This window comes from Hipposideros armiger, unplaced genomic scaffold (assembly GCF_001890085.2).
Source record: "Hipposideros armiger isolate ML-2016 unplaced genomic scaffold, ASM189008v1 scaffold_24, whole genome shotgun sequence".
Taxonomy (NCBI): Eukaryota; Metazoa; Chordata; class Mammalia; order Chiroptera; family Hipposideridae; genus Hipposideros; species Hipposideros armiger.
The window spans coordinates 5111324-5128294 of record NW_017731374.1 but is presented as its reverse complement, the minus strand read 5'-3'; the positions used below and the strand labels follow the sequence as shown (position 1 = coordinate 5128294).

The window sequence follows — 16971 nt, the reverse complement described above, 5'->3', positions numbered from 1 at the left end:
CCGTGAGCCACCGTGAGCGGCCATCCAATGGCTGGTGACCCGTCTGCCTCACCCAGGAAGAGTGCAATGATAATATCAACATGAGTCAGTGAAGCGATGTCCTCCACAATTAGACTGAAGAACAAAAAGGACATCAACTTGTCTGTTCCCCTTCCCCGATTCCCCAACGCTATTCCCCTCCCCCAATTCCCCAATAAAATCTTAAAAAATAATAATAATAATATAAAGCCAACTACAAAATAACACAAATTAGGTCCCTGAGTATTTGTATGTAAATAAAACAAAATGATTTCTTTCTAAGTAAATAATATGCAAGGGAAGATACTTTAAAATTAATATGTTAACTAGAGAAGTTTGTACAAATTTATAATAAATTGCTATGGATTCATTAGGAATATGTCTTCTTTAAAAGCTCATCCCAGGACTTCAAACTCATCTGTCACTGATCAGTCAGATGACATTTTGCTGTTTAGTGTCAGCTGTTTTTACTAATATCTGATTACTTCTTCAAGTTAATTTCCACTGGGAAAGCGTGGTCTCTGGGGTCAGATAGACCTGGTTTTTGCATTTTGCCTTGAAGAGTTGGGTGACTATGGCTAAGATTTTTAGTGTCCTAAACCACTTTTCTTTGTCTGAAATTTTAAGTGGAATTGGATTAAATTTGCAAATTCATCTAGTGAGAATTGGGATTTAGATTGAGTCATCCCAGTGGGGAAGAAGGTACATTTATACATTTATTCAATATCTACTTATGTTTTGTCTTCCCTGTTTATTTATGTGCTTTGGTAAAGATTTATTATTATTTTCCTTTAGATCCTGCATATTTAATTATTGATTTCATTTCCAGGGTTATGCTGGTTCTCTTAAAATGAATTGGGAAGTTTTCTGTATTATTTTTTTATGCTCTGGAAAAGTTTATATCATTTTGGAATTATTCCTTACCTTTAAAGTTTGACACATTTGCTCATAAGATCATTTAAATGTTACCCCTTTTAGGAGATAACTCTTTGATATCTTTGTCAATTTTTTCTATGATTTTTTTTTTGGTCTGTTTATATTTCCTACATTTTCTTTCTTTAAGATTTTTATTGGGGAATTGGGGGAAGGGGAACAGACAAGTTGCTGTCTTTTTGTTCTTCAGTCTAGTTGTGGAGGACATTGCTTCACTGGCCCAAGTTGGCACCATCATTGCGCTCTTCCCTGGCGAGGCAGATCAGTCGCCAGCTTCTGGACGGCAGCTCACGCTGGCTGCTGACTACACGCGGTAGCCCATGGCAACCCACCTGCCGTCGCTGGCGACTCATGGCAGCCCAGCTCCAGGTTGAGCTGTTGTTCAGCATCTTAGCTGTAGAGGGCAGTGTCACTGGCCCTCATATGTGGGATCCGAACCGGGGCCCTCCGGCGTCCCAAGCCAGTTCTTAACCATCACACCACTCGGCCGGCCCTTTCCTACATTTTCTTGAGTCAATGTTTATAATTTATATTTTCCTGAAAAAGTGTTTTGTTGAGATTTTAAATATATTGACAGAATGTCATATGGAATATTTTGTTTACAACTCTTCTGGGGTTATAAGTTATATAACTCCAGGTTATTCTTATTCATAGTTTAGTTTTTCTCTCTTTTAAAAATTGATTAGCTTAGCTTAGGTTGTCTGTTTTATTACTGTTCTTTTTCCCAAAGAATAAACGTGGTTTTTAAAATCGTTTTTGTTTTTTTTTCTACCTCATTAACTTCTCCCTTATTTTTATTATTTTCTTCTTTCTGCTTCTCTTAAGTTGGTTATATTCTACTACTAAATTCTTGAGTTGCATGCATATGTCAACTTATTTCCATCCTTTCTGGTTTGATAATAAAAGTCTTTAATGTTTTTTTTTCCTCTTCTGGATTTGGGCTTTGACAGAACTCCTTAGGCATTGACACATGTTCTCTTTATTTTTACTTTCAAGGCATGATATAATTGCTATTCTGATTTTCCCTTTGACTAAAGAATTTTTTATGAGTATGTGAATATATGTTCTCTTTATCCTAACATTCAAAGCATTTTTTTGCTATTTTGATTGAGGGATTAATTGTAAGTGTTACTCAAGTGGTATTAAAAAAATTTATACTTTGTTTTTAATTTCTAGTTTAATTACACTTTGGCATTATTTGGGGAGATTTTTTTAACATTTTCTTGGTGCTTACTCTTAGCCCATTTTGGTAATTTGGGCCAATTTCAGAAATTTCTTAGTTGGTGCTAGATTAAAAAGTAGTGTTTGCATTGGTAGTGGGTCAAGATGATGGAGTATGTAAATGCTGTGCTCATTTCCTCACATGACCACATCAAAATTACAACTAAACTGCAGAACAACCATCATTGAGAATTGCCTGCAGTCTAGCTGAACAGAAGTCCTATAACCAAGGGCATATAGAAGAAGACATGTTGAGACTGTTGGAGGGGTGGAGACGTAGAACAGGCTGGTCCCACACCCATGGGTGACCATTAAAATCGGGAGAGATATCTTGTCTGCGGAGGCACCCCCTGAGGAGTGAGGGGTCCCACCCCCTATCAGGCTCCCCAGCCCAGAGTTCCAGTGCTGGGAAGTGAAGCTCCCACAACTTCTGGCTTTCAAAACTAGTGGAGATGGTGGCGAGTGAGCCGAGGGCTGCTAGAGTCCCAGGCATTGCTCTTAAAGGAGTAAGTTGATGACGGATTCACTTGTGCTGTATGCCAGTGCTGGGACAGCAGCTTGAAAGGCACCAAGGACATACGGGGAGGAACTGAATTGTCTGACTTCAAGGTGAGGTCTGAAGGGGCAGCTTTCTCCCAGACAGAAGTGCTGGCATAAGCCATTGTTCCTTTGTTGAGCACTCCTACCACCCAGACTGCACGTGGAGGCAGGTACCATATCTGAGCCTCTATAACCTAGCTAACACTGTTCACCCCACCCTGGTGACTCCCAGAGATCCCACCCCACCCAACTGTCAGGCCCACCCAAGCTGCTTCAGTGGCTTTTCCATACAAATGGCCTGTCTTGGCTCATACTACAGACTCCCTTAAAAATCTTTCAAAGGTTCACAAACCCCAAACAAGCAGCATCTGGCTTCAGTGTGCCCTGTACCTCTTGCTAAGCATCCCAAGGTCCAGCACTAGCAGTAGGCTGCCTGAGTTCGCAGCTTAGCCTCTCTCAGCCACCTCTAAGCTCAGCACAAGTGGCAATCATCTGCAGATCACTTTGTAGCTCATACCAAGTGGCCCCAGGACCAGGTACTGGCTAAACTTGGCCTACACCACACCCCCTCCCAAGGGACTCCAGGACCAACACACCTGGTGGCCAGCACATACCACACTACAGCATCACCCAACCACTTCTACAACTGACACGCTCAAAGGGCAGACTTGGCAGGCACCAGAGTCCTGCTAACAAAGATCCTGCTCTGTAGGGTCACCCTCTGCACAGCAGCTCCTCCACTGTAGTCATGGCCTGTCCTCATAGCCAATCATCCTGAGGTTTCCCATTGATGTGCCAACAGCAATCAAGACTCATACCTCAGGAGAGCACATACAACCCATACAAGAAACATACCGGGAGCACTCGGCTCAGGTAACCAGGGAGACTGTGTCACTGGGTCCTACAAAACACTACTACATAAGGCCACTTTACCAAGACTAGGAGACATAGAAATTGTACCAAATATATAGAAATAAACAAAGGGAGGCACCCAAAATGAGGGGATAATGAAAGAGTAGAACAAAAGCTCCAGAAAAAGAACTAAACAAAATGGAGACATGCAATCTACCAGGTGCAGAATTCAAAACATTGGTTATAAGGGTGCTCAATGATCTCAGTGAGAACTTCAACAAAAAGATAGGAAACATAAAAATGGAGATAGAAAATATAAAAAAGAACCATCAGAAATAAAGGATACAATAATTGAAATGAAGCATACATTAGATGGAATCAACAGATTAGATGAAGCAGAGGTTGAAATCAGCAATTTAGAAGATAAGGCAGCAGAAAACACCCAATTACAACAGCAGAAAGAAAATAGAGTCCAAAAAAATAAGGATAGTTTAAGGGGCCTCCAGAGTAACACCAAGCATACCAACATTTGCATCATTGGGGTACCAGGAGGAGATGAGAGAGAGCAAGGAATTTTAGGTTTACTTGAAGAAATAATGATGGAAAACTTCCCTGACATGGTGAAGGAAATAGATATACAAGCCCGGGAAGCACAGAGAGTCCCAAACAAGATGAATCCAAAGAGGAACACACCAAGACATATCATAATCAAAATGCCAAAGGTTAGAGACAAAGAGAGAACCTTAAAAGCTTCAAAAGAAATGAAATTAGTTAATTACAAGGGAGCTCCCCTAAGACTATTAGCTGATTTCTCAACAGAAACTTCGCAGGCCAGAAGGGATTGGCACAAAATATTCCAAGTGATGAAAAGCAAGGACCTACAACCATTATTACTCTACCCAGCGAAGCTATCATTTAGAATTGAAGGACAGATAAAGAGCTTCCCAGACAAGAAAGAGCTAAAGGAGTTCATCACCACCAAAACAGTATTACAGGAAATGTTAAAGGAACTTCTTGAAGAAGGAGAAGAAGAAGAAGGATGAAAAATATGAATAATAAAATGGCAATAACTACACATCTACCAACAATTACTTTAAATGTAAATGGATTAAATGCTCCAATCAAAAGACATAGGGTGGCTGAATGGATAAAAAAACAAGACGCTTATATATGCTGCCTACAAGAGACTCACTTCAGATTAAAAGAAACACGCAGACTGAAAAGTAAAGAGATGGAAAAAGATATTTTATGAAAATGCAACAAACAAAAAACTGGGATAGCAATACTTAGACAAAATATACTTTAAAACAAAGGCTATAACAAGAGATAAAAAAGGACCCAGTAATCCCACTTCTGGGTATTTATCTGAAGAAACCTAAAACACTAATTTGAAAAGACATATGCATCTATATGTTTATTGCAGCATTATTTAGAATAGCCAAGATATGGAAGCAACTTAAGTGTCCATCAATAGACGATTGGATAAAGAAGAGATGGTGCATATATACAGTGGGATATTACTCAGCCATAAAAAAAGAATGAAATCTTGCCATCTGCAATAACATGGATGGACCTAGAGAGTATTATGCTTAGTGAAGTAAGACAGAGAAAGACAAATACCATATGATTTCACTTTTATGTGGATTCTAAAAAACAAACAAACAACAAAGTCATACATTCAGAGAACAAATTGATGGTTGCCAGATGGAAGAGGGGTTGGGAGGCTGGGCGAAAAGGAGGAAGGGATTAAGAAATACAAATTGGTAGTTACAAAATAGTCACGGGGATGTAAAGTACAGCACAGGAAATATAGTCAATAATGCTGTAATAACTATGTATGATGTTAGATGGGTACTAGATTTATCAGGGTGATCACTTTGTATGTTATATAAATGTGTAATCACTATGTTGTATACCTGAAACCAATATAATATTGTATGTCAACTGTAATTGAAATATTAATTTTTTTTTAAAAAAAGCAGAGTGTTTGCTTGTAGGTAGAGTTAGATCTAGTCTCAAATTAGATCTATTAATGAGGATTTCTGGGGAGTGAGTTGTTTGTTTGTTTTTGTGTTTTTGTTTTTTAATTATTTGGATTGCCACTTTTCTCAATTTCTCTTAGAAATTCTAATTGTTTTGTTTCACACATATTGATGTCATGATATTTATGTTCATGACTGATACCATAATTGTAGATGCTTTCACTAGTAACAAGTGGCTTATTTTATTTGATTTAATATTTTTTGCCTTGAATTATACTTTGATTAGTAATATTGATTTTCTTGATTTCTTTGTGCTTCTATTGGCATGGTACGCCTTCACCCACTTTTGTGCTTCTTAAAAGCTATCTGGATAATATTGTACTTTAGGAGACCACATATATTAAGAAACATTTTTAAGATAAGTTTTGTTTTTGAGGATGTAAATTTAGCAATTTACATTAGTGTTGTTTGTGATACAGTTTTCCTTTCTTCTGTCATCGTATTTTATTTTCTCTTTTTTAGCTACTTAGCCATGTCCATTGTTTTCTGTCTTTTTGCTATACAGGTTTTCTTTTTCAATGAATCAGACAGTATAGATTTTGCTTTTATTCTACAATACATATTTTAAAACAACAAAAAAAATCATCTTGGACTTCCAGATCTCAGAATTTTGAGAAAATAAATTTCTGTTAAGTCAAAAAAATCCAAAAACCAAGAACAACAAAAAAATCCTATTTGAATGTGTATTTCTCTGATTGCCAGTGATAAGACTGAAATAATGTTAACTTCTCCTTGAATAAGATGTGGAAGTTAGTATTCTCTACTTCATTTATTTCTTCCCCTCTCACTTCTCTTATGTTATTATTTTAACATGGCATTTTATCGCCAGCTTCTTACTTTTAATTACTTTTAACATGTATTACATCTTTAAGGAATTCATTTTCATATTGATTTATAGCAGTATTTACAACAATTATTTAAACTGGTATATGTTTTAATGGTTTCAATGCTTACTGCCAGTCCTTTCATTCTGAAGTTTCTCTAATTTTTTTTCTATATTTTTATTTATTTCTCTGCACAATGATTTCTGTCTTCTCCTCTTGAGGAGTGGGATACTTTCTGAGCCCATGATTATCTGAGAATGTCTTTTTGTTGACTTCAGAAAGTAAATGAGAGCTTGATTGAAGATAAAATTCCTGGGCCATAAGCTTTGTTGTCAGAATTCTGGAGGCATTTCACATTGGCTTTGAGAATTTAAAATTTTGAAAGAGGAATTTGAAGAAGGTGTGATTGAAAAAAAAAATCCTATGTAGATAATCTGATTTTTCAGCCTGGCTAGCCTATAGGCTTTCTTCATGTGTGAAATTGAAGACTTTAATTACTTATTCAGGTACATGGTAGTTTATTGACCACTTACTATGTGTTTAACATTGTTTTAGGCATAGGGATTTCAATGGTGAATGAGACAGAAACTCCTTCTCATGAAACTTCACTTATGGATGATATAAATGTTCATTTTTTAAATTTTAATTCTAATTTTTTTACTACATTTTCTCGTACCCAGTGAGTTTTTGGATCTTCAGAATTTGGTCTATTCACACATTAGGAACATTTTCTTTAATTACATCTCTGATTATTGCTTTTCTTTTTTTTATGTTTATTTTGGCTTTTCCGATACTCCTATGTGGAATTTGTCTGTATTTGTATTGGTCTTTCGTTTTCTCCTGTTTTATATCCATGTCTTTTTCCTCTGCCTTCTGTCAGTATGTAGCAGTTTGTTCTCTGTATGCATTTATGCATATATGCATTGACATTTCCAATCTTTATTATTTCTAATGCACTTTAAATTCTGTTGTTCCACTTTCATTTTCTTTTGTTTCTTTGTGTCATCTAGTTCCCTTTTTATTTCTGACTCTCAACCAATAGTGTCTTCTTCTGCTATTGCATTCTCTTATCTCATGTTTTATCTGCATGAATCTATCTTAAAATTTTTTACTGAAAGTATAAAGCAGATTATTGCCCAATTTTGCCATTATTTGCTCAATACTTTTTCCCCCAAAAGTATGTTCATTCTTTGCCTCCTAAGTACAATCTCCCTCTTCTTTGTAGAATCATTTCACAGGCTCTCCACCTCCCCTTCTAGATTACTTATCCTTGGAAGATAAAAGCTTTATCTAGGTGTGATATTTCTCTCATAATAAAATGGATGCCATTCCCTTTGATTACTTTTGATTGGATAATATTAGTATGCTTATTTCAGATCACATCTTGAAGGATTTACTGCTGGTTGGACATCCAAGTGTCCTTTGGGGGAGCAGCTGTGAGACAGCCCGCTGCTCTGAGCTTTATTTCTGAGCACTTTCCTATCTTGATTGGTGAAGTTGTTGCTCTTAGGCCAGCTCATCATTGCCTGGCTTCATTGTGGTGGTGTAGCCTGGAGAGGCAGGAAAGAACCAAGTCCCTCCTCCTGACAGTCCAGGCTGGTGGAACCTCCAGGTCCCTAGGCTTCCCCCTAGAAGATCTCCAGTGTGCTATGGAGGGACTATTATTATTATTATTATTATAGTAATAGTAGTAGTAGTAATAGCAATAATAATAGTAGTACATATACTTTTTATCCTGGTTGCCTAGATTGCCTGGTGAATTAAAAAAAAAAATACAGCTGTCCAAGTTTACTTCATATCTGCTCCTGTGCATGGATGCATGTTGTGCAGTAGCTCTCAATGTCTTTTTTTCACCTGCTGCCTTTCACACTGTGCTAAGCAGAAACATCTCTATGTTTCTGCCTTGTGTGTGGTGGCAACAGACCCTTCTTTCCAACACAGATGCAAATTTTGACCCATTTTTACTATTCTCAGTCACTTCTTCCGGATTGGGGGTGGGAAGTGGAAGCCAGATGCCTTTGTTCACATTGCCATTTTCCCCTGAATCCCAATTAAAATGGCTACAAATGGGAAAATCATATAGAGATGGGCACGATGCAGACAGTTCTGTTTGTGTGCAGACATAGACCCTGTGTGGTATTTCTTCATACATATATTTGGTGTGCCTCAAAATCATTTGCATACGTGTGGCAGTTTTGTTTCCGATGTCCTTATGAAATCTTTAAAAGAAAAGTTGTGAAGATAAAGGAGAACACATGTGATAGGTCTTCAAATTCTCATAACCATATTTTTACATTTCCAATTATATCCAAGAATATTTTCTCCCAGCTAATTGCCTTGTGCTGCATGTATCAGTGATATTTAAAATTCTGTGGACAATTCTGATTTTGAATAAAATAATTTGTTATCATTATTACTTCTTAGGTAACAGAGATTCCCGGGGGAGAAATTCATATAAAAGGTAGTTATAAAAAGCTTCTCTCTGATGGACATTTAAACTTTTTCTCATTTGTAGAAAACCCACAGGCTTATTTGCTTATTTGTTAGGAAATTGGCTTTTCCTAGAAAATTAGTCATGGTGCTCCTGGATCCTCTCTGATTTCTTTATGCATTACTAACAAACCTCTTCTTTTTGATTACATTAAGAAAACAGAACATTGAAGGAATGAATTATACTACAGGAGGCATGACATTCCTTTTTTCTGTACAGTGGTTGAAATGAGTCTGTTTCAGATTATTTTACTGCCTCAGTACTCATCTGAGTAGCTCTTGAAATGCTGTATGCTGTGAGAGCAAACATCCTGCCTGTCATCTACTTCCTGCTCATCTCCTAGGTTGGAAACACTTGCTCTGAGAGTTCTATCCCGTGACCTTTACCTTGATTCACCTTTTTTCCTTATTCTCAGATTTTTCAGCTGTTGATATGCTTACCTTCTTTACTTTCAGACTGTCCAAGTGACAAGATTAACTTTCTAAAAATACCACAGCTTTATTAGCTGACAGCAATTTTTAAACATGCATTACTTCATCTGATTCTTTCAACTGCCTGTGAGGTGAGAAAAGCAAACTGGATTACTTGATTTCGCAAATTAGGAGACTGAGGTTCAGAAGGGTTAAGTGACAGCTAAGGTCATGCAGTTAAGTTGTAGAGCCAGGACTTGAAGCCAAAGGTGATGCTCGTGTTATTCAACACCCTACTGTCTCTCTTCAGAAGTCAAAGCTTCAGTTTTGCTAAGATGATGCAACCTTTCTGTATGTTCTCTCTTATCTTTTAGAAGATGATCTCTTAGAAGATGATGGAATTTTCAATATTTCAATATTTAATGAAGCTTGTTTGAAATTGAACAGGCATTCTAGGAAAGTTGGATCAGAACAAATGTACCAAGTAAGAATATATCTTATGTTATCAATTAAAGAATTGTGTAACTTGAAAATTTGGGTTCTCTCCAACTGAGGATTCAAAGTATTTAAAAACACTAATGAAATGAACTTCTAAATGGTTTGATTTTTGTTTCTAGAGATGAATGTGTGATGTGAGATGGTGCCAATGAGAGACTAAATTGAAGGAAAACACTATATTTGGTGACTTACTATCATTTTCCCTGTCTGGTATTTCACATATATTATATTTTATTTTAGTGTATTCAATAATTGCAGCTAATTTTATTATTCATTCACACTTGGATGTGGGTTTTTAAGAAACTTTTTGCATGGTTGTTGGTTCTCATTTAACTTGACTTTTTAAACATTACAAATATCAGGAAAAATTTTAAGTAAATTCAGGCAGGTACTGAGGTATTTTCAGTGCCTAGCAAATCATTTGGCAGAGAGTAAATTGAGTAAGTATTAAATTAAAATTAATTAATCATTTACAAAAGATATATGTATTAGGACTGGAAGTTCTGATGCAAGCTAATATAAATACACAGGCAGATAGACAATTATAATATGGTATAATGAATGCTTTCATAAAAAGTAAATAAATAGAATAGGGTGGTGTGTGTGTGTGTGTGTGTGTGTGTGTGTGTGTGTGTGTCCAGGTACAATTTTTTTTAACAAGAAGTAAAGATGGTGCTGAGTCATAGAGAATGAATAAGAATTAACCAGATAAAAGAGGTGGGGGGAAGGCGAAGAAGGGCACAGTGGACAAGGAGAGAAGCAAACTGGATAATAGAGAACGTGGAAGATGGCTTCCCTGGGGAACAGTAGGGGAAGTAGGAAGAGATGAGGCAAAATGGCCAGATCGTGAAAACCTCTACATCCTGTGCCTTTGAGTTTTCATCTTATTTTGATGTTTATGTGGAGGCACTGAAAGACTTTACACAACTGAGTGAAATACTCAAATTTTCATATTAGAAAGAACACGGGGCCTAGAAACGTATTCAAGTACCCAAGTAATTTAAGAAAAATGATTTTTCACATGAGTACAGAACTAAATGGTTCTGAGACAATTGGTTAACTACTTGGTTGAGAAAATTAATGATTTTTTCACTGCACTAAAATGATTAAAGAGTTAAATTGAAAAAAAAATTGCTATTGTTAATATGTTAGACAAAGAATAATTTAAGTAACATGTGAAACACTCTTAACCAATCCAGAAGAAAGGGAACATTCAAAGGCAGTTTGCTAAAGAGAATGTATACATATTGCTAAGACATACGAGAACATGACAAACATGTTATGCCTCACTAGTAAGCAAAAATAAATAAACAAACAAACAAATAAAATAAAACCATGAAATACCATGCTTCTTCTATAAACTTGGGGATTGGGAGATTTGGTGGAGCAGCTCTAATGATGACATAGTCTAGGATGTGGCTGTGGATATGAGTTGCTCAAGTGCAGTGGAAGAACTTCATAGCATTGAGCTCAAGGAACACTGAGGCCAGGTTTTTTGTTTGTTTGTTTTGTTTTTTGTTTTTTTGTTTTAAGACTTTTATTGGGGAATTGGGGGATGGGAACAGCACTGGGGAATTGGGGGAAGGGGAACAGACAAGTTGCTGTCGTTTTATTCTTCAATCTAGTTGTGGAGGACATTGCTTCACTGGCCCAAGTTGGCACCATCATTGTGCTCTTCCCGGGTGAGGCACATCAGTCGCCGGCTTCTGGACGGCCGCTCACTGCAGCTGCTTGACCACTCACACGGGCTGCTGGCTACATACGGTAGCCCATGGCAACCCACTGCCACAGGGGCTGCAGCCTACACCTTCACCGGCGACTCATTGCAGCCCAGCTCCAGGTTGAGCGGTTGTTCAGCATCTTAGCTGTAGAGGGCAGTGTCACTGGCCCTCATATGTGGGATCCGAACCGGGGCTCTCTGGCGTCCCAAGCCAGTTCTTAACCATCGCGCCACTCGGCCGGCCCCTGAGGCCAGGTTTTGATGGCCTGTGTTCAAGGACCTTTAAGTTCCCTAAGAGAGTGCTAGGAATTGGGAGAGAGAGGAATCTCCCAATGAGTCCTGTGTCAGGGTTGGGGTTGGGCAAGCCAATGACAGGAGCATCAGGAGAAACACTAAACTTGGATGTCCCGCTAAACACACTGATCAACCTGATCATATTACTTATGGGACCTTCATATACATTTTCCCTTATAAGTTCCTATGTTATACCTACGACTTGAGTTGGCAATGGATAGAGTATGAACTGGGTTCACAGCGTGTGTGATGACTCCATGGAACAAAAGCTCTTTTATGAGAGCTCAACTAGAAAGGAATAAGTACTAAAGTACCATTGCACAGTTGCTTTGAATGCATAATTTGGAGTAGTTCTCCTAAAGTTTAAAAACTGTTTCATGAGCTTTGTCTATGGATTCCTTAGGAATGGAAAGAAATTAAAAGAATTTTGCCCAGTAGCTCCAGGGCAATCTCCATCACTGGATGGGCATGAAGGGATTGCTTTAGAATACCGTGACATTCTGTTTATCTCAGATGAAGTTATGCATTTTAAGCTTAGTCCTGTAGCTCTGTGAGGGGGACATTGAATAGGATAGGTAAGGTAACTTTGTAAAGTCCTTTCCGTTTAGTCTGCAACTGTATTAAAAATAATTCTGGGTGGGTGAGGACAAATAGAAGGAACCTTCTTGCTCTGTCTTTTGCTTATAGTCTAGATATCTGCAAGGCAACAGAAAATTGAAGGCATTGATTTCTTCTAATCGCATGACAGGTTAAAGTTCTGGGTCGAAGGTGGTATCTGAATGATTTTTATCACGCAACATCATTTAACTTCACGACGTGGGAACAAACTTCAGTAGTGTGTTTAGATCTGTACCCGGCAACTGATTACACAGTGAATATCACCCTCCTGGGATCTCCTGAGCATCTCTCAGTGCAAATAACGATAACAACTGCACTGGCAGGTAGGTGTGCATTTCTTTCTAGTTTGTATCTCAGGACAACAAGTGAAGTATGTGAGTTGTACAGTGTGGGGGAGCATAGAGAGTGCTAGTCTGGGCGTCAAGAGACGGTTCTAGGTTCTAGTTCTAACAAACTACCAACTTTGGGGTTCAGAGTGCCTGAATCTTACCACCTATGCCCTTCCCCACGAGGGTTCTGGCTCATAGAGGGTACAGACCAAGAATGGACTATTTTACTCAGAGCTCCCTGATGGTGATGGATTGAGAATACTGTAAGGCCTCCTACCTCTCACCCCAAATTTGAGACAGCTGAGTCCTCAGGGTCATCAGATGAAGAACTAGAACCAACTTCAGGAGATCAGAAATGTGAGCTGCACTGTGTCAGCACTGGCAGGACAAAGAGGCCTCCTGCCTGGACCACGTGTGAACACATTAGCCAGACATACAGAACAGTGGCCTGATGAAGGTCAGGTTCCTTAGAAAGGCCATGTGGCCTTGTGAGGAAGCTGCGGAGGGGCCTAGTGGGCAGGGACAGAAGTCTCTACAGTTCCTTTTGTTCTTTAATCCATTCGGTTTAGCCTACAAATTTATGGGCAACCAGGCAGAGAGGCTGCCCTCTTTAGGGAAAGCGGAGGAATAGCTTAGGTCCTGCTCCCGCTTTCCTGGGGCCTCTCTCCCATACTCACTGCTGCGCTTAGAAAAGCAAAGCAAAATTATGTGGTGATTGCTCAACATTGTCAATGTGCTAAATAAATGCCATTACATTGTATACTTTAAAGCGGTTAATTTTATATTGTGTGAATGTCACCTCAATTTTTTAAAACAGCCAATGGATTCGATGTGTTCTTTTTTCACCTGGGCCTAGTTACCTTCTGAGGGATCATTCTATGACACGTTACAAGTACAATGTTTAGAACAGTTCCTAGCATGCCATGATGATGATGACAATAATAGCTATGTTTATTGAGCACTAAATATATGCTAGGCACTGCCTGAAGTGCTATCCTTGGGTCAACTCAAACCTACCAAACTTCTGAGGCAGGCATTGCTATTATTCTCGTTTTATGGATAAGGATCATGAGGCACAGAGAAGTTATGCAACTTTTCCAAGGTCACACACCTAGTGAGATGTGCAAGTGGCCTTTGAACACAGGCAGTCTGGCTCCAGGGCCCTCACTGATAATCAGTACCTCTACTGCTTCTCACTAAATATTTAGTTATTAAAAAGAAAAAGCAAAATTGTGTTTCCAGAACCTAGTATATGGTCAGTCCAGACCCACCTTGCTGTTGTCAACCTTGAACCATGAGCAAAAACTTCAAGTGCCTTGGATGTATTCATTTAATAAGTGTTTATTTCTTGCCTACTATGTGTCAGGCAGGTTCTCATAGCTGACGATGTAGCAGCAATAAAACAGTTCCCACTGCCATGGAGGTGGAGTCAGGGGCTAGGGAAGGAGAGAGAGAAACAAGTAAGGAAATACATCATATGTTACAATAGATGGGACTTCCATCTATTAAAGATGAAGAACAAAGCATGGCAAAGGGAGTGACAATTGATGATCAGGGAAGGCATTTATTATAAAGTGACATTTAGGCATAGATCTGAAGGATGTGAAGGAGTAAGCCATGCACAGGGGGAACACCAAGCAACAGGGTCTTAAGACAGGCCTGACATGTCCTTGCCATGTTTCAGCAACTTCCACCGTATGGCCGGAGCAAAGTGGTAGGAGATGAGGTCTGAACTATAGCTTGGGTATAATCAGGGGCCCATGGATCAAGTTCAACAAGCTTAGTTCATGGTTGCCTTCTCCTTTGTAATGCGGACCCCAAATTGCCAGTAGTTAGTATAGTCTAGCCCAGGGGTTGGCAAACTGTGGCTCGCGAGCCACATGCGGCTCTTTGGGTACGTACATGTGGCTGTGAAGTAAAATTGAAAATGAAAATAAAACTATCATAGTTTCATTTATAATATTACTTTAAACTTTCCTTATTTGTAAAAATATATTTATGGCTCTTGGATAATTTTTAAATTGTTGTGAGGGACAGGATTGGCTCTTCCGTCTCAAAAGTTTGCCGACCCCTGGTCTAACAGGGACAGTTCAGCTTCTATAGTTCACCAAGCAGTCTGTGCATTTAAACCTAATTGGGGAAATAACCTTTTCTCACGAGGTTACTTGGATTCAGTCTAACACTAGGCTTCCCATGTACTTTGGAGGGAAGGAAATTCACTTTCCTTGAAAATTTTAGAACTTTGCAGTGGTGACTCCAGGTCTTTCTTGGTGTCCATCCTATTTAGAACCTTTTCATTTTTGGTTCTTCTTTGAGTCCCATTTCTACCCACCCTCCACCATTACTAAAAATCTTTATCTCTTTAGTGAAAGAGCCTCCTTTTTTTGTGGGTAGGGTACCTCACAATATAGTAAGAAACTCTTCAAGTGACATGCATTGTCTTGCATGCCCCCTTCACAGCCCCAATTTCTCACTCTTTCCTCTGAGTTTCTCTATTTCTACAAGGACCCCAGGAATTATTTTAGCTCTGAGGTCCTTGGGCTCCTATTATTGAATGCCTTGCTGATGAGTCCTGCTTTCTGGTTAGGAGGTTTCACGTCTGTCTCCCCTGGAGAATTACCCTCAGCTGGTTGTTGGGCTGCTGTTGAGTTTCTGGAACTTGTGCTTTCACTTGTCTAATGAGGTCCAGGAAGTGCCCTAAGTTAGTGGTTTTTCACCCAAGTCCCACCTTTCCTGAGAACTGAACTTCTAAGACTTGAACGGCTTGTGCTTCTGTGATGGGGACTGAAGCATTCTTTCCTGCCACCGTTTCCTTTTCTGCTTTGGAGAGATAAGGCCCCAGTGTTCCAGTTCCCTCTGAGTGTTCCTACTGGTCTGGCAGGCCCAGCTGAGCTTTCAGCTTGTAAACTCCCATCCCAGTTGTTTCTGCTCCTTCTGTGTTCCCAGGTCTGACTAATACCTTTTGCTAGGTCTTAGTACTGTCCTTCCCTGTATTTGCTTTTTGTTTTCACACTTAAATTTTTGTTCTCCTAACATATTACTTTGGATTCTGTCAGGGAGGTCTGCATCTGCCACAAATGAACGCAGCCCACCATTACTTTCATTAGACGGTATTTGCAGAAGGTGCCAAAAATATATATACACATTTTAAGAAAGGAAAAAACTGTTAAAGTTGTAATACAATGAATGATGCTAGCATTCATTTGATTAACGCCATCTTTTGAGCACACATCATACTACATATTGCTACATAATTCAATTCAACTTCGAAAAGTAAATAACATCTCTTAAAATGTGTACATTTTTTGGGCATCCCCGGTATTTCTACAGTTCAGCCTATAACCCAGGTCTGTTTCTGATCTATTGTCATCTTCCCTGGATCCTCCTTAATATAGCTTCGTTGATCTATTGCTTCTCCTCAAGTTTTAACTCCCTATTTTCCCAGGCAGGCTTCCTTCTAACCTGCGGTATACCTGCTGCTTCATCTACAGGAACAGTGCCACCTCAAAACTAATCTAATGATGCTTGAAGAATTCTACACTGATCTTTCTAGTCTTTCTCTTTTTAAATGTGTCCACATTTTCTGTAACTTCATAGTATCACAATTCCAGTTATTGAGGCGTTCCCATTAATACTTACTCTAGGTTCCCTATTTAAAACTTCAAGAGGACCTTTCTTGATAAAATAATACCCAAAACTGGGCACCTTTTGGGGATGAGGGGGAGGGTAATTTCAGTCTATTCTTTTTTTTTTTTTAAGGATTTTATTGGGGAATGGGGGAGGGGAACAGTGTTGGGGAATTGGGGGGAGGGGAACAGTGTTGGGGAATTGGGGAAGGGGAACAGACAAGTTGCTGTCTTTTTGCTCTTCAGTCTAGTTGTGGAGGATGTGCTCTTCTTGAGTGAGGCAGATTGGTCGCCAGCCACTGGATGGCTGCTCACGGCAGCTCACAGCAGCTCACGCCAGCTGCCAGCCACTCACAGTAGCTTATGGCAGCCCACTGCAACCTCACTGCAGCCTACGCCGTTGCTGGCGACTCACGGCAGCCCAGCTCCAGGTCGAGCTGTTGTTCACCATTTTAGCTGTAGAGGGCAGTGTCACTGGCCCATGTGGGATCCGAACTGGGGCCCTGCTGCTCAGAGCTGGTGTCCCAAGCCAGCTCTTAACCAACACGCCACTCG

The 16971-nt window shown here is 39.2% G+C and overlaps 1 protein-coding gene across 1 annotated transcript in view; it reads left to right on the top strand.

Moving 5' to 3' along the window:
* Positions 1-16971, top strand: part of SUSD1 (sushi domain containing 1) — a 129241-nt gene that overhangs the window by 48057 nt on the left and 64213 nt on the right. The window contains exons 8-9 of the mRNA XM_019635793.1: positions 9706-9815; positions 12592-12784. Of these exons, the coding sequence (XP_019491338.1) occupies positions 9706-9815; positions 12592-12784 (303 nt within the window). The remainder of the gene's footprint in view (positions 1-9705; positions 9816-12591; positions 12785-16971) is intronic.